Source organism: Hyperolius riggenbachi, chromosome 2, assembly GCF_040937935.1.
Source record: "Hyperolius riggenbachi isolate aHypRig1 chromosome 2, aHypRig1.pri, whole genome shotgun sequence".
NCBI classification, from domain to species: domain Eukaryota; kingdom Metazoa; phylum Chordata; class Amphibia; order Anura; family Hyperoliidae; genus Hyperolius; species Hyperolius riggenbachi.
This window is the reverse complement of record NC_090647.1, coordinates 479,224,868-479,249,364: the sequence shown is the minus strand read 5'-3', so window position 1 is coordinate 479,249,364 and position 24,497 is coordinate 479,224,868. Positions and strand designations below refer to the sequence as shown.

Below are 24,497 nucleotides of genomic sequence, written 5' to 3'. Positions count from 1 at the left end.
TTACTGTGGTTGCTGCCTATTTGCATAATCATATGAGCAACATTTTCCCACAGCTGCAGGAACAGTTGACTCGAGTTATGAATGTGAATGAAGATCTGCGGCGTAAACTGTCTGTGGTCAACGCCCAGCTGAAGAGTTCACTGCAGAGGAAAACTGACTTGGAGAATTCACTCCAACAGAAACAGAAGGAGATCGACTCCCTGCCTCTGAGGATGGATGTACCTCCAGTGGTTGCCGATAGTAACATGGTACATACTGTTGCAAACTTTTCCTTTTTCATTGCGGGGAGGGAGGGGAGGGGGGGGGGGCGGCATAGCTACAGTGAAGCACAGTAACCAGTTAGGCCCAGTCTAACCTAAACCTAACCTAAACTTTTTGTGTCCGTCTCACTTTGTGTCCACCAGGTGCTTGCATTCAAGTCAAGCAGTAGAGCTCAGGAAGGGTATGTGCAGTATGGGGATTGGGGAAAGGCTATGTGCAGTATGGGGATTGGGGAAAGGCTATGTACAGTATGGGGATTGGGGAAAGGCTATGTGCAGTATGGGGATTGGGGAAAGGCTATGTGCAGTATGGGGATTGGGGAAAGGCTATGTGCAGTATGGGGATTGGGGAAAGGCTATGTGCAGTATGGGGATTGGGGAAAGGCTATGTGCAGTATGGGGATTGGGGAAAGGCTATGTGCAGTATGGGGATTGGGGAAAGGCTATGTGCAGTATGGGGATTGGGGAAAGGCTATGTGCAGTATGGGGATTGGGGAAAGGCTATGTGCAGTATGGGGATTGGGGAAAGGCTATGTGCAGTATGGGGATTGGGGAAAGGCTATGTGCAGTATGGGGATTGGGGAAAGGCTATGTGCAGTATGGGGATTGGGGAAAGGCTATGTGCAGTATGGAGATTGGGGAAAGGCTATGTGCAGTATGGGGATTGGGGAGATTGGGGAAAGGCTATGGCTTCAATTCATCAAAGGGTGTTCGATAACAAAACCCCAGTCCTTAAAATACCGCATTCGGTATTTTACACTTCACTGTGCTAATTCATCAATATTTTCCCATGTGCGGTAGAGGTTCGTTAAGTTACCGAACTACTAGGCTTCAATTCATCAAAGGCTGTTCGATAACAGCAGAGTGGTGCAGAGCAGCTTGGAATGTCTCTGTGTTGTTACAAGCTGATAACAATAGAAGGCATCCAGACATCCCTTTACATGTAAAGGTGTTATAGTTACTGTTACTTGTACTGCCTCTGCAGCTCTGAATCTGTCCATCAGTCTTTCTTAACATTTTATTTATTTGCCACAACGTAGATGAACTTCCTGGAGACATTACAAATGCCATGCTTGGTGATTTCACCACCAGCATCTTTGCATTATCAAACAGGGCCTGAAAGGGTTACACCACCGAAGGGAATCTGGGGATATATTTTGACCCGTTCTCTCTGCTCACTGCTTGGGGGGTCTGAAAGCTTGTGTGGAGAAGCCTGTGTGACCTATCAGCAGCACTTGCAGGAGAACAGGGGCTGTTTCTATTGGCTGCCTGCTACTGCTAATCATGAAAACATTCACACAGAAGGCTTTCGAAGCCTGTAACGACAGGGGAGAGCTTGAGATAAACACCGAATGTGTTATCGAATGTGGGAACCTTGATGAATTAACATTTGTTGAGCACATGTCGGTAATTTATCTCATTGCTGTGTCATTTCAGCTTCTCATTCGGTAACAGCTTTGATGAATTAACATTTTCTAAAGTGCTTCGTTAAGTCAGCTGTTTTCAGCATTACCGAATGCGGTAATGCTTGATGAATTGAAGCCTATGTGCAGTATGGGGATTGGGGAGATTGGGGAAAGGCTATGTGCAGTATGGGGATTGGGGAAAGGCTATGTGCAGTATGGGGATTGGGGAAAGGCTATGTGCAGTATGGGGATTGGGGAGATTGGTCAAAGGCTATGTGCAGTATGGGGATTGGGGAAAGGCTATGTGCAGTATGGGGATTGGGGAAAGGCTATGTGCAGTATGGGGATTGGGGAAAGGCTATGTGCAGTATGGGGATTGGGGAAAGGCTATGTGCAGTATGGGGAAAGGGTATGTGTGTTATGGGAAAAGGGTATGTGCAGTTTGGGGATTGGGGAAATCGCTATGTACACATAGATGCAGAGCTTCCAGGGAAGTTGTGCCAAGTATTGCAGCATTGCTCTTTAACACCAACTGAATGATGTGATGTTGCTCTCCTGACATCGCTGATCACAAGACCCTGCAGGAGACGTGCTTGGCCTTTCTAACAGCATATTTGGGAGACACTGTACAGCACTGGTTGTCTGCAGGTTCTTCATCAGTATAGGCTTTCATGGGTTTTATGTACTGTAAGCTTTATGTTTGCGTATTCCTTCATATTAAAGGACAACCGAGGTGACATGATGAGATAGATATGTGTAAGTACAGTGCCAAGCACACAAATCTAGGCTGTGGTCCTTCTTTTTTCTCTTTCTCTGCCCATAGGGTTGAATCTTTTTTCTCTTTCTCTGCCCACAGGGTTGAATTTTTTTTTGCATCTGAGCAACTTTCACCTCCCATTCATTTGCCAATAACTTCATCACTACTCATCACAATGAATGGATCTATATCTTGTTTTTTCCGCCACAAATTAGGCTTTCTGTGGGTGATACATTTTGCTGAAAATGAATTTATTCTAAATCCATTTTATCAGGAATATTAAGAAAGAAATGGAAAAAAACATTTCTCAGCTTTTGGCCATTATAGTTTAAAATTCATACATGCTACCATAATTAATACCCATGTACTTTATTTGCCAATTTGTCCTGCTTATTACACCATTTAAAAATATGTCCCTATCACAATGTATGGCGCCGATATTTTATTTGGAAGTAAAGGTGCAATTTTTCAATTTGCGTCTATTAAAAAATATATTAATATACTAATATATTAAATATATTAATATACTCCTTTGACGTGCATATTTATAAAGTTCAGACGCTTAAGTAACTATTTGTGTTGTTGTTTTTTTTTTTTATTGTAAATTTTTTTTTTTTTTTTTTATTAAAAATTGTATGTGGGTAATTTTTGGTGTAGGAGGTAAACAGTTATTGTTTAATGTAAAAGAGTGTTTGTGTAATGTAAATGTATGTGAGTGTAATGTACTATTTGGCCACAAGATGGCCACAGTCAAATAGTCCTGGGAGCGATCGAGCTCGCTCCCAGGAATAAGATTGAAGCAGGGGAACTTTTTGGAACGCAGAAAAGCTGCAGCGTCTGTAGAGACGCTGTCGGCTTTTCTCCGGGGGGATGCGATTGGTGAAAGGGATCTATAATCCCTTTCATTGATCGCAGGGCTAACGGCAGATAGCGGGAGCGCGCACTGGGGGCGCGGGAGCGCGCGCAGCCTAACGACAAATCTCGTCCAGTTAGGCTTAAGTGGTTAAAAAGGTATACATCAGGTATGCAAGTGACAGTTTCTGTCTGGGTCAGACTATAGCATAACCTTCACTGATAAGTAATTAAAAACATTTTTTTCTGTTAGTAAATTGCTTCTAAGAGCAGGAAAGCGATATAAAGGGTCAATAATTCATAGATTGAAGCTCTGGCATACTTCAATGAAGGTGTCATTGAACAGAGACAAATGAAACAGTAAAAACTTGAAACCTAGATTTAAATCTAAAATAAAACTGTGGGAAATCTAAGTCATTTTTAGGAGACTGAGGATAGGTACAATTGTTTTTCTCATCAGTTTATTTTCACCTCGGATGTCCTTTAATAAGAGATTAGAGAGGTTCAGATGTGCTTTGGGGGCCAGGACGCTATAAAAAAAAAATTGCCATAGAGCCTCATGATCTGTTGTGCCCCTCTGATCGCTGACACGTATATCACTTGCACAAGTGACGTTATGTCAGAGCTGCATCTATAGAATACTTTCCCCAACCCTGTCCTCAAGTGCAGGTTTTGCAGCAAAGCGCAAGCATTCACAGGGTGGGTAATTAGTGTCTCAGCAGAGCTGATTAATGATGGCAATAAATCAGTCCATTGATCAAATCTGCTAAAAATGTATGCTCAATCCATTCTTTTGACCAAAACTAATCAATTTGGGAGGTACGCAATTGTGCAGTAATATTTTATTTTTGCTTTTACTTCTCTGAATGAGGAGGTATTAAAGAACAGCCAGTTCCCACTGTTTACAGAACTGTGCAGCACAAAGGTTTGCCTGTGGAACAGCTGTACACATACTAAGTTCTCAGCTGAGATAACTCAAGTCAGTTGTGTCAACAGAGAATTATTTAGCACGTGTACAAGGCTTGACACTGCAATAATAATTTATATTACAGAGCCAGCAGCCAAATTCTACTGCAGCCTCCTGATTTCAAGTCCTGTATCCTCCCTTAGGGCCCATTTCCATTGGCGTGGTGCTATGCGATTACCGCACCACCCCGAACTAAAACCAATGCACCTCAATGGAGCAGTTTTGATTGTGTGCTGGTTATCGGGTGCGATCCGAGAATCTACAGCATGCTGCAGATCAATGCAGGACTGCTTCCATCTGCATTTGTCTCCCTATACCTCTCAAAGGCGGCCACATCTGGACGACGGCCGGAAGTGCCCATGGTTGGCTGCAATGCTGTAGTTGCTTTGCATCCCACCACTAGTGGAAAAGGGCCCTTACTTACTAAGCAGCTCAGTCCTCAGTTTCTGGTGTTTAGATGGGATTGCATTTACTACTTGTAAATAATCGTATCATAAGCTTCACTGCCACAGAACGCCGATCCTGCACTCCCTTCACCTGCTACCTATAAAATGGAGGATCCTATTCAAGATCGGCCTACTGACTTTTAAATCACATATGGTAATCTGGGCCCTGGATACATGAAAGAAACTCCCTGAAATCTCAGATCCTCAGGCTTTAATAATCTAGCCATACCCAGAGTCCACTTGGAAACTTTTTGTCCCAGAGCCTTCTGTCATGCCGCTCCTACATTATGGAACTCCTTACCTCAGAAGATCACGACAGCTCCATCTCTGGACATGTTTAAATCCAGATTAAAAACCCACTTGTTCAGTTTGGCATTTGCAGAAATATAATTTTGTAAATACTTCTCCTACTACCAATTACTGAATCTGAGAGAGCCTAAGCACTTTGAGTCCTATGAGAGAAAAACACTATAGAAATGTTATAAGCTAAACACGCACACTATAGTTTGTCCACCAGAAGTGCTCATTTGGTATAGTCTCACCTGACAATGGCCATATTAGCAAATGTTTGATAAAGTTGTCATGCACAGAGAGTGGGTATCTTGCTGCTAACTTTGCTGCCAAGATAGCACAATTAGCTAGGTTGACAAGCGTTGCGCTTTTATTGTGTAATGCTGGGAATACACGGTATTGAGCCATTAGATGGCTCAAGTGATAATTTCCGACATGTCCGATCATCCGCCGGATCGATTCCGCGCTTAATACCGTGTTGGGGACCATGGCAAAAGATAAGGAAAACGAGCAGATAAGAGAATCCCCCACGGAGACGAGCGCGGAATTGATCCGGCGGCATAATCGAGCGGTACAAACATACCGTGTATTCCCGGCATTAGAAACTGTAAAATTGTTGCGCACAATTTATAAGAGAATCTCACCACTGCTGTTCTTAGTAGTGGATTCATGTCTATGGCCAGCTATTCAGATAGAATAATACACAGGCCTAGTAAAGCAGACAGCCATGTGTGAAAAGGGCAATCATCTGCAGCAGCTAGACAGCCTTTATCCTTAACTGATCTGAGAGCTGAGACGTTAAATCTAATTATGGTACTTGTTCTCTGGTTTGCTGTATTGAAGAAGACAGGACATCATTATATCTAATTGGCTTAGCTTCAGTACTAGTTGAAATCTGCTAATGAGGTTATTGTGAACATAGAAAATAAGGAGAGTACAGTTATGAAAGAGCCCTCAGTACATGTAAAAACAGAACAAAAGTCATATGCTTTAAAATTGCATTATCAATAAGACATAGCTTACTATTGGAGGGCATGTCTTCAGCATTAAGTGCCCCTTTCCACTTAAGGTAAACATTTTGCAATTGCTGTGTGATTTTTTTTTTTTTTTTTTTTTTTTTTTTTTTTTTTGTGCTCCCACTGCCTTTACCTAAATGCCAATGTGGAAAGAATTCAGCATGGGCTGTGTTGGCCTTAAAGTGAACCAGAGACGAAGCACCCTCATGTATTTTACCATATATTTCAGTGGAAACATTAGAGAAAACGCCTTCCCTGCTCTCTTTCATTCTTCACTGCTCTGCCTGCTTGTTATCAGCCCTGATAAAATCCCTGACTGAGCATTCAGTCTGACTTTGCTCAGGAATCATTATAGCTGAGTCATTATAGCACAGCCAGAAGGGGGGCAGGCTTGGGCTTGAAAAGACATCAGAGAAGACAGACTCGGCTATAATGATTCCTGAGCAAAGCCAGACTGAATGCTCGGTCGGAGATTTTATCAGGGCTGATGACAAGCAGGCTGAGCAGTGAAGAATGAAACAGAGAGCAGGGTAGGTGTTTTCTCTGTTTCCACTGATATATATGGTAAAATACATGAGGGTGCTTCGTCTCTGGTTCGCTTTAACGTGAACCTAAAGCCACAAAAAAAAGAGATTAACTCACCTGGGGCTTCCCTCAGCCCCCTGCAGCCGATCGGTGCCCTCGCAGCTCCGCTCCGATGGTCCAGGACCCGCCGGCGAACACTTCCGGTTTGGCCGTCACTGGCCGACAGGCATGGTAACGCGAGTGAATGTTCGCGTTCCCAGCCTGTATATCGCCCCCTATGCTGCTATTGCGGCCGGTGACGGGCAAACCGGAAGTGTTCGCCGGCGGGTCCTGGACCATCGGAGCGGAGCTGCGAGGGCACCGATCGGCTGCAGGGGGCTGAGGGAAGCCCCAGGTGAGTTCATCTCTTTTTTTTTTTTTTTTTTTTTTAGTGGCTTTAGGTTCACTTTTAGGTCTTGTTCACACTACAGGCATTTTTGGCTTTTTTTCACCTACGTGCAGTTTTTTTCAAAACTCCCCCCCGCCCGCTTGGACATTGAATGTCTATGAGAAGGTTAATATCAGCTCGGGTCGTGTGCTGTCCTTTCAGTAAAGTGTTGCGTGGACCATTTTTGAGGGGATTCCGACTCAATGGAAAGTATAGGAGCAACACAGAACGCTCACAAAATCGTTTTGTGTAGCAATTGCATTCACGTTTTCTTTTCCGGGTCAAAGCGTTCACTTCCTGACTTACGTCAGGGAGTGAATTACAAAACCGCTCTGAAAAAAACTCTTAGAAAACCACCAAGCACAAAAACGTATCGACCAACCAAGCGACAAGAATCAGGGAAAAAGACTCCTCCAAAAACAGCCCAATGTGGACACGCGCGTGCCGAACGCAATGTGAACAAGGCTTAAAGGAGTACTGCAGGGGGGTAGGGGAGAAAGAGTTGAACTTACTTCGGGCTTCTGATGGTTGCCCGCGTAGCCACTCACCAATGCTCTGATCCCTGCCTCTGGTTCACTTCAGGAACTTCTGACTTTATAGTCGGAAAACCACTGTGCCTGCGCGGCTGTGCCCTTGCTCCCGCTGACGTCGCCAGGAGTGTATAGCACAGGCCCAGTAAGGTCTGCACCTGCGCGGTCGGAAATTCCAGAAGTGAACCGGGGGCGGGGACCGGAGCATCTGTAAGTGGCTGTGCGGGCTTAGGATGTCTGCGGGGGACCATTAGAAGCCCCGGGTAAGTTCAACTCTCTTTCCTCCTACCTCCCTACAGTACTCCTTTGAGGTAAAAATGTAATCGGGGATGGGAAAAGGGCATTGTGCCAACTATGTTAATATTGTTTGCTATGTTAATCATGGTGCCCTTGTGGTTGGTAAATCTTTTTCAATCCAAAAATGGGATCAAAATGTGGCAAAAAAGACCCTACTGTCCCTTGATGGCAGACCTCTTTGGTTCTCTTTTACTGAAGTCCAGGAGATTAGGTCATGGTGTCCTTTTGGTGTTTTCTGACAAGTTTAATTTCATTTTGTGGGCATTTTAGAATTGTGTTAATGGGAAATCCCTTTAAATAATTTCAGATAGATTTTTCAGTTACCGTAGTCCATTTTAGTTACAATTTTTATAATGTCCACTGAACTCTTTAATGTGTGGACTTTTTGTTCCACAAATAAGCACTTAATGCACAAAGCATGCTTGGATTTACCCCTATATAATAGCAGGTACTGGAAGGGGCGGGGCCTATCCCTCTTGTGTGCGCCAATCTGCTGTATGTCATGATATCACTTTAAAGGGAACTAAGCACCCTTGTTATTCCCCCGGGAATTTCTCCTGGTTTCTAATAGTTATAGGAGCTGCCATGTTCCCCTCACCCCTTCTATCTGTCCTTATTTATGCTGAGGGAAGGTGTGAGGGCTGGTTCACATGGGCGTTTAACGCGGCGTTTCAGACACAGCGTTTTTGGGATCAAGTCAATGGGAGCATTTAGAGCTGACTTTTGCAGGCTGTCATGAAAGCCTGGCGGAAGATCCCAGCATTGCGTCTCGTCTCGAAAACCTGTTGCTTTCAGAGGCAGTTAACGCCTTAAAAAGCTGGCATCCAAACGCTCGGCAGAAGCCTGTGTGAATCAGCCCTTAAAGGTGGCCATACACTTATAGATTTGCAGCAGATCGACCATCAGATCAATCAGTCAATTCTGACAGGAATCTATCTGATGTGTGCCACACACTAGGAACAGATTTCCGATAGATTTCAGAATGAAATCTATTGGAAATCTATCTAAATGCATTATTGGACCATTAGATCCAATGCAACTCTATGGGCCATGGATCTGCTACCAGCAGCAGATCGACCTAGATCTTCCATCCTGTCAGATCAAATCCATCCAATCAATCGATTTGTGGCAGTGTTTGATAGATCGATAGATTTGAAAGAATGTATTTCCGAGCGATCGATGGCTGAAATCGACCAATGTATTGGCCCCTTAAAGAGAACCCGAGGTGGGATTTTATTATGCTAGTGGCACAATGTTTACCTAAACCTGTCTGTTAGCGCCGCTCCCCCGCCTCCTCCATATCGGCGCTACCCGCCCGCCTCCCTTTCCTCCCGCTGATTGGAGGGAAGTGACGCGGGCGGGTAGCGCCGATACGGAGGAGGCGGGGGAGCGGCGCTAACAGACAGGCTTAGGTAAACATTGTGCTGGCGACACGCTGCGGGGGGTATAGCGGCGCGCAGGGGGGTCTTGGAGGCACACCATGGGGCAACAGAGGCTGGTGTTAGACAGCATCTGTGACTTCTTTGAAGCATAGTAGTAGCAGTAGGGTATTGTTCCGTGTTAGCCATCAGTAAAAGCAAGAAGTTTTAAATCAGGATGGTACCATTTATTGGCTAACTAAAAATGAATAAAAAGAAGCAAGCTTTCGGCCTTGCAGCCTTCGTCGGGCTTATATCCTACGAAGGCTGCAAGGCCGAAAGCTTGCTTATTTTTATTCATTTTTAGTTGGCCAATAAATGGTATCATCCTGACTTAAAACTTCTTGCTTTCTTTGAAGCAGTTTCCTAATTACCACCCTCTGTTGATGAAAGGTATTGTTTCCTCTCTGCTAATGTGTTCATTAAAACAATTACATTAGTCCTTAGCAGCCTGAAAATTCTGCGAAAGGGCAGGCCGCAGAAGTAGGCTAATAAAACCTTTGCTAAACTTTTAAATGTAAAAAAGGTACAATTTAAGGTTGTTTTTTTTTTTGGGGGGGGGGGTTTATGAGACATTTTTGGCATGCATTTATATTGTGCTACTGAAATGCCCTGGGTGCTAAAAATGGTGCTCGGTTCACTTTAAAAAAAACAACCTGATTCTTCAGATTAAGGCAGGGGTCACACTTGTCTTTCAGTTTCTACACTTTGCAGAAAACTGAAAGACAAGTGTGACCCCTGCCTTACAACAGCTAATGTAATTTATAGAGAAAACTGACAAATTGCGCAAGATGTCAGTTTTTTTTTTCTGCATGCGAAATCTGCATTAAAGTGTGACCTTGCTTATTGATTAACATGAGTTCTCAGTTGAAGTCAGTTTTTCTGTGCAGAAAACGCGTACGAAAGCCGGTAAGTGTGACCCCTGCCTTAGACTTCCATGGCTGTTAACTGATGACATCTTTCTACAGTTTACAATTGGACATAGTTTTGTCATCTCTGGCAACAAAGGCATGCGACTTAATTTCTTGAGAGCTATGCCTTAATTATTTTCAGGAATGCAGTCATGGAGTAGGTCCTCTCCAACTGGTATTTCAACATCACTTCTTCTGCATCTACAACACAGGACAGTATGACTCAATAAACAGCTGTTGAAGACTGTGAAATTACTCAGAAGTGCGCATAAAGCTAGCTTTACATTTAGGGTTAGGTGCTGATTGTTTTATGATGAGGGATAATTACCCTGATTCACTCTAACTCTGGTTGTGATTACTTCTGGTCATGAAATGGCTGGGAGGTGAAAAGACGTGATTGATCTCCTCATATTCTTCTGATGTGAGGTTCATTATCCGATCTGTTAGCGTTCCATTTTGGGATGTGCCAGAAGTTTTTAGAAGCAGGTCAGACTACACAATGCAGGCTTTGTTTGCTGTTCTTCTATCTGTCTCTTGACCCTTGTTATCAATGTTCTAGAATACATTGGAATGTAAGTCACAAGAAAACAACGTGAATGGTGAGCCCTCATTAAGCCTAATGTGTTTCACCAAAGAAGACGTGAAGCAGATTATTCAGGAAAGGAATGAGCTGAAGACGAACCTGTTTCTGGTGAATGAAGAGTTAAATTACTATCAAAGGTAACATTATCCACCCCAGTTGCTCAAGTAATATAGTCACTTCTGTGCCGAAACTCAGCATCGAAATACTGATCTGTGCTTTGTCTGTCTGGCATTGAGTTATATCTACTGTATGCATGTAGTGAAGTCCCAGATTATTATTACCAGCTCTTTACTGCCACAGTGGTGGTAAAGTGGAACTGCAGCTTGTACAAGATTAGCAGCAGGTTATATGGGTTGGCAAATTTAAAGTGGACCTGAACTCTTGCACAGGGCAGAAGGAAAACAGAAATGCACCCTGTATGTACAGTATTTAGAGAGTTTAGCCTGTTTAATTCCCCCTCATTTGTGTCTAATCACAAATTGTAATTTGATCCTCCCCTGTGTCACATGACTGCCTATGGCAGATAAGTCCATTTGAAAGCACTGGCTGTAAACAATATGTCTGCTTCCATGAATCACGAAGTAGAAACTGCGCACATTTATTTTAGGATTTGTATCAGCTGTAACAAATGGTTTTTTTTCTTTTGTTTAAAGGTTATTATGCTGTTGTGTATCTTTTTAGAGCAGAGAGGAGTTCTGAGTTCAGGTTCACTTTAACCACTTCAGCCTTCAGTGTATTTTCACGTTCTGCATCTAAGCAAATTTTCACATTTCAGCGCTCCTCCCATTCATTTATCACTACTTATCACAACAAAATGATCGGTATCCTTTTTTTTTTTTTTTTTTCCGCCACCAATTAGGCTTTCTTTGGGTGGTACCTTTTGCTAAGAATAAGTTATTTCTAAATGCATTTTAACAAAAAAATATATAAAAAAGAAAACATTATTTCTCAATTTTCAGCCATTATAGTTTTAAAATAATACATGCTATCATAATTAAAACCCATATATTTTATTTGGCCATTTGTCCTGGTTATTACACAGTTTAAATTATGTCCCTATCACAACGTATGGTGCCAATATTTTATTTGGAAATAAAGGTGTGTTTTTTCAGTTTTACATCCATCGCTATTTACAAGCCCATACTTTAAAAAAACGTAATATACCCTCTTGATATACATAGTAAAAAAATAAATTTCAAAAAAAATCAGTCCCTAAGGTAGCTATTTATATTTTTGGTTTTTGTTTTTTGGGGTTTTTTTTATGCAAAAGTTTTTATTTGGGCATTTATGAGAGAATGTGGAGGGTAAGGGGTTAATTTTAAATTATATGTAGGTTTCTTTATTAAAATAAATGGATGTAGATGTAATTTTACTATTTGGCCACAAGAGGTCCTCAGTCATTAGCTTCCTACATGTGCTTTTAGTACGTAAACAGAAACTGAGTGTACGTGTAACTTGCAGTGTTTACAAATGACCGCAGGACAACTGTAACGAGAGGGATATGGAGGCTGCCATATTTATTTCCTTTTAAGCAATACCAGTTGCCTGGCAGGCCTGCTGATCTTCTGCCTCTAAGACGTTTAGCCCTAGCCCCTGAACAAGCATGCAGCAGATCAGATGATTCTGACAGTGTCAGATTTGACAAGATTAGCTGCATCCTTGTTTCTGGTGTTATTCAGACACTACTGCAGCCAAATAGATTAGCAGGGCTGGCAGTCAACTGGTATTGTTTAAAAGGAAATAAATATGGCAGCCTCAATATCCTTCTCACTAGTTGTCCTTTAACCACTTAAAACCATTCAGCTGTAATGAGATTTTCCTTGGATTGAGCTGTGTATGTAATATGTCATAGTATCTGTTGCCCACGATTCCCTCAGTTTCCCTGCACGCAAATCATGAAGTGGAATCGCAGCCTATTGAAGTCAATAGGCTGCTTCTGATTCACCTGTAGGGGAAAAATGTAACCTTTATCGCATATTGCATTCGAATTCCCATTGTTGTGCATTGGCACAGCAGGAGCATTCTGATTCGCATCAGCAGGAGGGTTTCGTCCATTTTGGAGATGGACACTGGCACTCAGTGGAAACAGTGCTTTAAAGTGTACCAGAGCTGAACAATTAACCATTTAGTGGCATCCTAACGCATTAATACGTCATGCTTTACCCTATTAACGGCAACATGACGTATTAATAAGTCGCGCGTTCCCGCCGCTGCTACCGCCGTGTGCGCGCCGCTACGGCCGCCGTTTCTGTCAGGATCCCGTGCTGAGGGATTGGGGAAGAGGACCAAACGGTCCTCTACCCAATCGCAGTGCCTGGAGTGAATGGACGTGACCGCGAACAGCGGCTACGTCCATTCACAAAAACAGGAAATGTAACAATTAAATAAAGTGTAAAAAAAAAAAAAAAAAGTGAACACTTACTATAACGAGTGTTCACTAGCGCCATCTTGTGGCCAAAAAGTATATGACACGTACAAAATACATACATTTACAAGTACATACACATGAGTAATAAAATTAATAAAATTCCACTTTCAACACTCCCCCCTCCAAAAGAAAACACTTGTAAAAAAAAAATCAGCTTAAAATAAATAAATAAATACTTGCCTTAGGGACTCAGCTTTTTTTAATCTATATTTTATGGGGGAAAATTAATTTTAATTTATTACATTGGGGCTTGTAATTATGGCCAGAACAAAAAAAAAACAGAACAGAAAAATAACACCTATATTTCAAAATAATATACTGTCGCCATACATTGTGATAGGGACATAATTTAAATGGTTTAATAATCGGGACAACTGGGCAAATACAATGTGTTTGTTTTATCCATAGGAGAATGTTTAATTTTAAAACTATAATGGCTGAAAACTGAGAAATAATGATTTTTTTTCTATTTTTTTGTTTTTTTCTCATTAAAATGCATTTAGAATAAAAAAAAATCTTAGCAAAATGTACTACCCACAGAAAGCCTAATTGGTGGTGAAAAAAACGAGGTATAGATCATTTTCTTGTGATAAGTAGTAATAAAGTTATTAGGGAATAAAAGGGAGGAGCACTGACAAGTGAAAATTGCTCTGGTCCGTTAGAGTAAAAACCCTTGGGGGTGAACTGGTTTAAAAAGATTTTATACATACCCGGGACTTCCTCCAGCCCCATCCGCTCTGATAGCTCCCATGCAGCTGCGGGAACCGGGTCCCCGCACTTCCGTCAGTCGGAGCCAGTCTAACATAAGAGGTGCACTGTTTCCGTATCTCACCAGCAGCCGCTGGAGAGATACGTAGAGGGCGCACTTCTCCTGTGTAGTAGGCCGTGACTGACGTAAATGATGGGTCCCGGAGCTGCGGGCAGCGGAGGACAGCGGTGTGAGAGCGATCCGAGCAGATGGGGCTGGAGGAAGCCCCAGGTATCTATAAAATCTTTTTAATTGTTCAGCTCTGAGTCCCTTCAAGCTTAATACACATGCTAGATCAGCAGTGGGAAAACTACAGCCCACAGGCCAGATTTGGCCAGCATGCACTGCTCTCAGGCCCTCCGACAGGCGACCAGATTCTCCTCCTTTCCCCCTCCGTGACAAGTTGCGAGCGGGCAGTGGGAGGTTTTGAAACTCGCCTCACTCACTGATGTCCCGCATCGCATCTCCACGGCAACATGGCGTGACGTCAGGACGTTGGCACATTGGCTGGAATTTCAGGTATGTGGTCCGCGCAATGTGGCCCGGGCCACATAAAGTTTGCTCAGGCCTGTGCTAGATGGATCTTTGCTGAGGTACACCAGATCCCCCAATGTGTTGCTGAGAAATATGGAGAATCTAAACTTCCGGATATTCGTAGCCTAAAGCAAACCAAAGGAATTCTTCTCCTGTGCCATCATGGGGAGATGGTGCTCATGCCTGTCTACACACCTTTTTTTTTCTCTAACTACTCACCTGTGTCGTATGGGCTTTATGCTTGGAATTGCGCAAAAAAAGTGGGATCAGCGCATCACCAGGCCGCCTCTGAATGGCCTCAGCTCAGAGATGCGCTGAGCCCCCCCAGAAACTGCAAACGCACCTTGAACCCAAACAGAGGCTCTGCATATACACCAAAGGAAAACTATTAAGTGGGAGCAGCTGACCAGAAATAAATCAATCAAACATAGCAAAGAAATGAACAGCGCTACTTAAAAACAGATGAGTGCTTACCTGCAAAAAAGTGCACACCCCACTCATGGGATTCAAATACACAATGAGCATACACATGACCTGTCTACCACTTGGAGGATGTTAGTTTCCACTAACAATTTGCAATTTGTTAGGTACTCGTCCCTCCCACTGTCGAAGAAGTCTTTCCTCCATGGGAGGGGACCTAACACTAACTAAATTCTACCTATGCATATGCATAGCCTGGGCGCGCTACCAGTAAAATTGAGAATTGCGCAAAAAAAGTGGGATCAGCGCATCACCAGGCCGCCTCTGAATGGCCTCAGCAATACACGATGGGGTTTTTTGGCAGATTTACTGGCCGATCGTTTTTCTGATTGCTTTTCACGTCTGAGAAAATCAAACCGATAAACTATCGAAATCAGATCGGACCTGTCGGAAATTATATGCCTAAAAAAACTCATCTTGTATTTCCAGCATTAGTTATCAGAGGGCTCAGCAAAGTGAACATAAAAATGACCGTGTCATGAGCACAATATAGTGGCCAGCGATGCTGCTAGTGCCTTGCCATCCTCAGAATCCTGTGACTACAGCTCTTCATGTGTGCTTTGAAGCCGCTTATGATCTGTGTGAGATCTCATTTATTTCCAGTTGTGTACATCAGTTTTCCTGCACAGATTCTGTTACATATCTAGGGCCATATTCACACACATTCAGTAAAGTTGTAATTTGCAGGGAGAGCATGGCAATTTACAGTTATGCTGACAATGTAGCGCGCAATGCTAGTGCTGGCGTTGCTTACTTTCTATCCTCGGAGTGGGTAACGGTACAATTGCTTTGCTCTCCTTGCACAGGGCAACTTTACTGCCCATGAATGTGACCCAGTGTTTCACTACCCTTGTTAGAGGACTTTGATACATAATTTTTTTTCCTGTTTGTTTTGAAGGGAGCTGCTGAATGATGAGCGGATTCCGGGTATTGTCTTGGTTGGTGTGAAGTCTGCCATCAGAAAACAAAGGAAGAAAATTAAAGCCAAAATGCTGGGAAGTGTGGAGTCGCCAACCAGCAGGTCAGCAATAGTTTGTGTCCTACTGAAGTCTATACTGGTCCTTGTCTGCTTTGCTGTGATATGCTAATGACAAGTCATAAAAGCAATGATCTACATGCTGTACAAGACAAGGCATTCCTTGGTAGTCTTATGGCCCTCATCTTTCCCACAGCTCCCCCTGGTAGTCTAGAGCCCCCTTCCCATCCACCCCAGTAGATTTCCTTGTTAGTCTAGTGGTACTGCCCCTTCCCCTTCAACCATTCCTTAAGTCTAGTGGTACCCTTTAAGGATTCCCCAGCCCCCCTCCCCGCAGCTGATTCAGGGGGTGACATACCTAGAAACTTCAAGTCCCTCATCCCCGCCCCCTTGATTGTCACCCACGAAACGCTGGATTGTTGTGGTACCAACTGTTACATTGGTTTAGAGCAATGTTGAAAATCAAGCCTATTCTTTATTTTCTCTGTTGATTTTTGTTGCATTGTACATAAAGAGCATCTTCGGTACAAGAAGCCTAGAAGCTTCAGAATATTTAGTTATGTTAACTGACATGATTTGTGTATGTCTTAAATTGTCATTCTCCTCAAGTTTATTTAGGGCCAGTGCACACCAAAAAGCTGTAGCATAATCGCAAACGCTCATCCCTTTTTGAAGTGATTCTTCTAGGCATGTGCCTAGTGATGTTTTAATCATGCCTAACTATTTTTGGAGTTTTTTTTTTTTAGTTTTTTTTTATTTATTTTGTTACAGTAGAGCTGTAACCGAACAGCTTCTGTGACAAAGACGCTTGGAAAATTGCTCTGATCTAGAGCTTTTCAGAGCGATTTTCCACTTTCCTATACTTAACATTGAGGCTGAATCGCCTCAGAAATCGGCAGAAATGCTGCAGGACCCGCGTTTGGGAGAAAATTGCATCCTTTTGGTGTGATTCATCCCATTCAAATACATTAGCCAAGAAACACAAAATATGCAGCACCGGTTACAAAGTTCGAATATACTGTCACTCACGAGCAGTTTGATATTTTAGATAATCTGAATTGCACAAGCACTGGAGGGATATAAGTTATTGAATGCGGGTGTAAAAAGCAGTACGTGGGAAGAACTAAAAGGAACTTGTTCTCTAGAATTGGGAACACATAAATACAGTGGGATGCGAAAGTTTGGGCAATCTTGTTAATCATCATTATTTTCATGTATAAATTGTTGGTTGTTATGATAAAAAGGACAGTTAAATATACACACACACACACACACACACACACACACACACACACACACACACACACACACACACACACACACACACACACACACACACACACACACACACACACACACACACACACACACACACACACACACACACACACACACACACACACACACACACTGTTGGATTTACAGAAAGTTTTCAATAATTGTTTAAACAAAATTAGGCAGGTGCATAAATTTGGACACCACAAAAAAGAAATGCAATCCATATTTAGTAGATCCTCCATTTGCAGAAACAGCCTCTAACCGCTTCCTGTAGGTTCCAATGAGAGTCTGATATACACTACATAAACTATGTACAGTCTGGCCCCAAAAGGTTTAAACCTTGATGTGGAAATATTTGCATTTCACTAAACTGCAGCACTGCATAAGATGGATAATACGTGTGGTTGAGCAAGCGAGGGAAGGGGGTGGAGTTATGGAGTATGAAAGTAGAAGCTGGCTTATTGCAAACAAGCCCTGATGAAGATAGGCGTGCCTATTGAAACACGTTGGTGATTAGCTAGACAGTGGTGATGTCACCCCAGTTCTTCTGGGTATCCGGGATAGCCTTGTTATAAGCAGGCCAGCACTAAGAAGCCCGCAGCAGTTATACCACCGAACGAGCCACCGGCTGGGGCTTGGGCTGCAAGTGCGATCTACGGAGGCTGAGTTGCCTCCTTCACCTCCCCTCCCGACCTCGGAAGCGTGAGTGCCGGTTTTCTGATTAACCGCAAACAACGGTAGATGTTACGAGCATCAGGAGCTGCATTCTAAAAACTACTTTGAAAATGCAAATTTTGAACTGCTTTATGCAAGAGTTTTTATTGATTTTGAACTAGCCGCAATAACGGCAAAACTATATATAACAAGACCAACGCTAAAAGATGATTTATGCACTGCCATTAAGAGGTTCTGAGAGGCTATTTTAAGTTTTCTTTGACAGGACTATTGTGGGATTGCAGATTGCTGTAGTGCATGCAAACAAATATATGCTGTCCATCGGACTATCTGAATAAAGGGGATTGGAAACTTAATTTACGTTCTGGTTGTTTAGATACAGTGTATGGGGTATGCAGTGTTCTCCCCAGGATTTTTTTCCAGCCGGGTGGCATGAAAAAGTAGCCAGGTGGGGTGGCACGGGGAAATTTGGCGGTGTGAAAAATTTAAATATGCACTAATTATGTCCCACACATGCGCCCACGTGTACGCTGGCAACCATGTGGGGCATGTGTATGGATGATGGACGCAGCCCGGAGCTAGCTGTGCACACGGACAGGTAAAGTGTAGGGGCGGGGGCACATTAGGGGGGTAGGTGGCAGATACGGATACTTACAGGCTTGACAGTAGTGTCCGTGCACGATGACAGCCTCTATGCGCGCCTCTACAGACTGTCGGCTTAGCCTTGGGCGCTGGTCCCGCCTCTTACTACCGCTGAGCCAATGACTGCACGAGCTCGCCGGGAAGCGCAAGATCTCGTGCACAGAGCTGTGCAGATTCGAGAGCAGCGTGCACGATACCTGGCCACACGGTGATGGCAGCTGGGAACGCAGCCCGCCGGGCGGTAATTGATTTTGCCAGGGCTGCCCACCTGTTTGATCCTGGGGAGAACACTGCATTGGTATATCTGTGGTTCAGGTATGCACACAGCATTGATGACCTCTTCTTATTTTCAATACATTGCTACAACAGCATGTCAGTTTCAGGAGTATCATCAAGCTGTGCATGTAGCTTCTCACAGCTCCACTGACTCATCTGCTGCTCCAGCCATGAGATCCAATAGCAGCCTGGACCCCTGAGTGACCCAGCCATATTTATAGTGCTGACAGAATCTCAGCTCAGTGAGCTGATGTGTTAATGTCCTGCCCCCTCTCCTCGTACCCCGCCCCTCCCCCGCGAGTTTACAAACATCCTCCGGCACCGGCAGAGTAGTAGTTACCAGCAGCGTGTCCGTCCCCCTCCTGCACATACAGGCTCTTTAGCAGAGAAGCTTTCACTCGCGCTTCTCGCCGTTCGGGTTCCTCTGCTTTGCCTGTCACCGGTGTTCCGGCTCACATCTATGTCGCTATGCAGTGGCGCCTTGCCACTAGAGGGCATCATGCGTATGAGCCGGTGACAGAAAAGCAAGGGAACGGCGAGGAGCGGTGAGTGAAAGCTGCTCTGCTAAAGAGCCTGTATGTGCAGGAGGGGGACGGACACGCTACGCTACGGATAATGACGACTACTCTGCAGCGCTGTTCTGTGCAGATTCGGGAGCAGCGCTGGTTTTTGCTACTTAACCCAGTGCGATAGCCGGCCACGTGGTGATGGGAACGCAGCCAGACGGGCGGTAATTGATTTTACCTGGGCGGCCCGCCCACTTGATTGATCCTGGGGAGAACACTGGGTATGTACTAAACTAGGCCTGCAGGTCTAACAGTGTATTGAATGTCAGTTTATGCATTTTAAATAATTTTGTATGCTCTGATTGTATTAGTGTAAGACACATTTTATTGCTAGAAGATTTATGAACTGCCATAAAGAGGTTCTTAGAGGCCATTTGAAGTTTTCTTTGACAGGACTATTACTTGTGGGATTACAGATTGCTGTAGTGCATGCAAACAAATCTATGCTGCCCATCGGACTATCTGAATGAAGAGGATTGGGAACTTAATTCACATTCCAATTCTGGTTGTTTAGATACAGGTTATGGTGTGTTTTTACAGATTCTAAACTAGGCCTGCAGATCTAACAGTAGATGGAATGCCAGTTTATGCATTTTAAATGTGTAAGCAACATTTTATTGCGAAGGCGCAGGAGTTTATTCATTTTTACTTTGTTTCTTTATCGTGGGGATAGGAGTAACCTCATATGCTCCGTGCAGCCCTTTAATACTATAATTTACAAGCGCTGCAACTATTTCTGTTAACATTAGCCAATTGCTTTTTAAAGCGCTGGCATTTTTAAAAGCGCTCTTGGTGTACACCAGCCCTTAGGCTGCAGTTCCCCTCTTCTATGTAAATAAACCCCTTTATCACATAGATATTTAGGTGAAATTCCAAAAAATTACAATAACGTGCAAAAGTCTATTTTTTCAGTAATTCAATGTAAAAGGTGAAACTAATAAATGGAATCAGAACACTTTGCATGTGTTTTGGATTAATTAGCTGATTAGAATCTGACACTTTGAGCCTAGAATATTGAACATTTACACAATATTATATTGGTATGAGATTTTGATTTTGGGGTTCTCATAATCTGTAAGCCATAATCAACATTCTAACAAATAATGAATTAAAATATCTCGCTTTGCACGTAATAAGTTTATTTCATACTAGTTGACCTCCTAAGCCTGTTTAAATACGGCCTCTAGGTCTTTTCAAACCACCGCATGTGAGTGCGCGCGCACCCATCCGCTGTGTGCGCACCTGTCTGCCCGGCTCCCTGGCCCCGTCCTCCTGTCCGTCCTGCACATGCGCAGTAGTGCAACACACGGACACAGGGACAGGATGACGCAGGGACACTTGGCTATTATAAGGTGAAACTAATATCCTATATAATAAGTTGAATTACTGAAATAAATATACTTTTGCACGATATTCTAATCTTTCAAGTTTCACCTGTAACTGAATTTATTTCATGTATTTTTTTTTTTTTTTTTCAGGTCATGGTGAAGTAGTTTGCAATTTTCATTGTAAACAGTTTTTTTGCTTTGTCCTCACCTGACATAATTCAGGAGGAGTATCATTACTTTAAACATAGAAGCAGAATGACATCATCTATATTTGCCTAACAAAGAGAAAGATTAACCTTTGCAATATACTTTATAGAGGTGAACTGGATGTGATGCATTTTTTTTCAACTAAAGTGGAATGTCCCTTTTTAAGATCAGATTACTATTGGCTGTCACAGTATCCAACCAGATCTGCTGCCTTCACACCCTGATTCTTCCATCAGATTACTTCCCCAGCAACCACTTCTCAATTCTTGGTGTTCCAGCAGCATTTATGAGCAACAGGTGGTCCTATAAGTTGACTCTGATTAGTAAAGTAGTCTGATTTTGAAATATAATTGTGGAAACCAATCCAGACTAAACTTTGTGTTGTTATCTGGTGGTTGATGTTTCCTGATGGCCAGTCTTGTTTCTGCAGTGATGATGATGACAGTACATGGACTCAGACCACAGCCACGGACTGCGTGGATTCAAAGCCACCCGATTCACAAATCAAGAGTTTGTAAGTATCATTTGGCAATAAAGAAAAGTGCTGCAGAGATTAGGTATGATGTGCAGTGTACTATTGGCAGTAATCACTCAGATTTCTAAAAACACAACCGAGATAATAAACATGTGGAAGATCCGCCCCCTGCCATAGCATACAAATAAAAAGTCACCATGCTGACAGAAAAATGGCCAAGGAGATCTGTAAAGTAAAAGTACCTTGAATCATGACTTGATTTGTGGCAATGAATAAGCCTGATGCACGTTTCACGTTTTTCCAAAGACTGCTTCATCAGAGGCAAACCTACATTGATACATAAAACTCTTGCCATGAACAATTTAAATAGTTTCATGAAAAAACAGTAGAAAAAAGTGTCCTGGCCCAGTATGCAGCAGGGATGGATAATCTTCAGATGGGCTCACCTCAAGCGTGCTCCTGTTCAGCAGCATTCAGTTGTAGCAGTAGGAGAAGAGACGGGCACTGCTTGGTGAAAGCCTTTTATTGTGGCTGGGTTAAAGTGGCATACAGCAGGAGGGGAGGCCTGACCGCTTTCACAAGGACTAGCCTTGCTTCGTCAAAGGCAATAATTTATCCTTGCAAAACAGCTCTCAGGCCTTTCCCTCACTGCTGTATGCCACTTTAAAGAGAATCTGTACTGTCCGATTTGTACAATAAAAAAAACATACCCATCTTTGCCGTTCGTTACCTGAAATGGTCCTCCAACAGTCTTGAAGGCGTTCCCAGAGATGCTTAGCAATTGTTGGCCCTTTGGCCCTTTTGCCTTCACTCTGGGGTCCTGCTCACCCAAAATCATCTCGATTGGGTCCAGGTCTGGTGACTGTGGAGGCTAGGTCATCTGGCGCAGCACCCCACCACTCTCCTTCCTGGTCAAATAGCCCTTACACAGCCTGGAGGTGTGTTTGGGGTCATTGGCCTGTTGAAAAATAAATGATGGTCCAACTAAACGCAGACCGGATGGAATCGCATGCCGCTGCAAGATGCTGTGGTAGCCATGTTGGTTCAGTATGCCTTCAAACCCTCACACCATCACACCTCCTCCTCCATGATTCATGCTTTTTTTTTTCTATCATGTTACAGTATATTACAAGTTTTTATTACATAGTGATTCATCTGCACTCCAGTCTGGGATTCTCAGTTTCTCAGCATGTGACAGGCAGCTCCCCGCCCCTGTCTGTGAGGCGTAAACAAAGCACACAGAGCCTGCAGGGGGCGTGCATAACTTGTATTCATTACATCATTACAACACAGGCAGCCCATTCCTCTCTGTCGACAAAGCTTGACAAAGAAAAGAAAATTAGATCTATTACAGAGACAGTGCAACTAGAAAAGGCTGCAGTAATGCAGACCACATTAGAACAGGTACAGGAACTTATAGGATAGAAGAAATAAGGCTGAAAATGTTGTTAGTCTCTTTAACCCAGCCACAATAAAGAGCTTTTACCAAGCGGTGCCCAGCTTTCTTCTCCTTCTGCTGCAAACCATTTCAGGTTTGTCATTGCAATGCAGGCTTTGCAGTACTTTGTACTGGTTGAACTCGATGGTCGTATGTCTTTTTTCAACCAAAATAACTATGTAACTAAGGGTGGAAGCTGGCACTGAGTTCTTGTTCACTATGACCTTTATATTTGTCCAAACCTATTAAGGAAGAATACTCACTTAGGACATTGAACCAGCATTAATGGTGGCACTTGGCCTTCGTTGCTCAAGCCTTGTCCATTCAAATGAATGAACATCGATTTCTAAACGTTGGTACAGGCTTTTCCTGTACGTGCAAGCGCTACACTCGATCCCATCATCTCCTGGCGTCTTGTTTCGTCCTGAAAAATTGGCTAAGCGCAGCACTTTGTGTCCCTCTGGGGGTCAGATAGTGTCGTGTTTACTGGACAATGTGAACCAATGCCAAACGCTTTTCTTCTCGTTTGGGGAGAACTGTTTAGCAAGGGCTAAGTGCGCCATCCCTGAGCGCCCCTGTGAACCGGACCCTTATACTAATGTGTAGGAATGGAAGAGATGTGGTGAATACACACAGCCCAGTACAGGCGGTGGTGCTCGGTTTAGAAACCTCTTGCTATTTACACAAGAGACATCCGTATGTTGTCACACTGCTGTCTGTATTGAGCGGTGTTTGTTGTACATCAGATAGAAGCTGACCTGACCTGGAAGGCCACACTGGCTGATTTTGCAATGTGTTGTTTTCTCAGGTTTGGCACGTGGTACGGCAAACAGACAACAGAACCGGGACCTTGGGAAATCATTAACTCCAAAGAGATCAGCGTGATACAGAAGGAGGAGTCAGAGAGCGGAGATGCCTGAAGGTCTGCATTCTCCATTCACTAAGAATATGTCACTAATGGCCGAGCAGTGACAGTCACTGATCTGACGACTGCATCCATGTTATAAGTGTCAGTGACAGTGCAGTCCTGCGTGTTGTGTGACACAGAGGGTGACACTTTCTGTATGTGTGTATATTGATTTTCTCATATAATGAGAAGGACACTATTCTTCTAACTATTTCTATGTGAAATTTATTTTATAATTCTATATTGAGTGATTTTTAAAAATCAGATGCATATACAGTATGTACAGTTTATATAGAGTATTTTTGCAAGTGTATAGTGTGTATAATATTATACATAGAGAACCTTATGTATATTTTGTGTTTTTAATTTTGACAACTGAAATAAATGCTCTGGAGATGTCCAGTTTGTTAATTGGAGTTTTTTTTATTGAATACCTTGTTTCTCTAATGGCTCATACACACGTCCAACTTAATGCACAACCAACAACATGTATGGTTATACAAGCTGTTTACCTGACAAGTACGTACTCACACCAACCAACTAAACGACCAACTCACTGAAACACTATGCATGCAAGCTAAATGACAAACTGCACAACATGTCTGCATTCAAAAACAATAGTTGTGCAAAAGATCTGTACACACGTTCCAACCTGCATGATAGTTGGTCAGATTGATCCTCTGGTTTGATCTGACAAACAACCTGTAATCAGTTGGTCATCTGGTTGTTTGTCAGACGTACACACGCCCACCTTATCTACCAACAGACAAGTTTGGAAGATAGTTGGACAGATTGTTGGTAGGCGTGTATGAACCTTAAAGGGAACCTGAACTGAGAAACAATATTTAAAATA

General features: G+C 43.1%; 1 protein-coding gene across 1 annotated transcript in view; it reads left to right on the top strand.

Annotated features, from left to right (window-relative positions):
• The window catches only part of RILP (Rab interacting lysosomal protein), a 109,792-nt gene extending 85,732 nt beyond the window's left edge, over nt 1-24,060 (top strand). Inside the window, exons 4-8 of the mRNA XM_068270293.1 lie at nt 54-248; nt 10,663-10,823; nt 15,775-15,897; nt 21,255-21,338; nt 23,546-24,060. Coding sequence (XP_068126394.1) covers nt 54-248; nt 10,663-10,823; nt 15,775-15,897; nt 21,255-21,338; nt 23,546-23,657 — 675 coding nt within the window. The 3' untranslated portion in view covers nt 23,658-24,060. The remainder of the gene's footprint in view (nt 1-53; nt 249-10,662; nt 10,824-15,774; nt 15,898-21,254; nt 21,339-23,545) is intronic.
• Nucleotides 24,061-24,497: the final 437 nt, after the last annotated feature.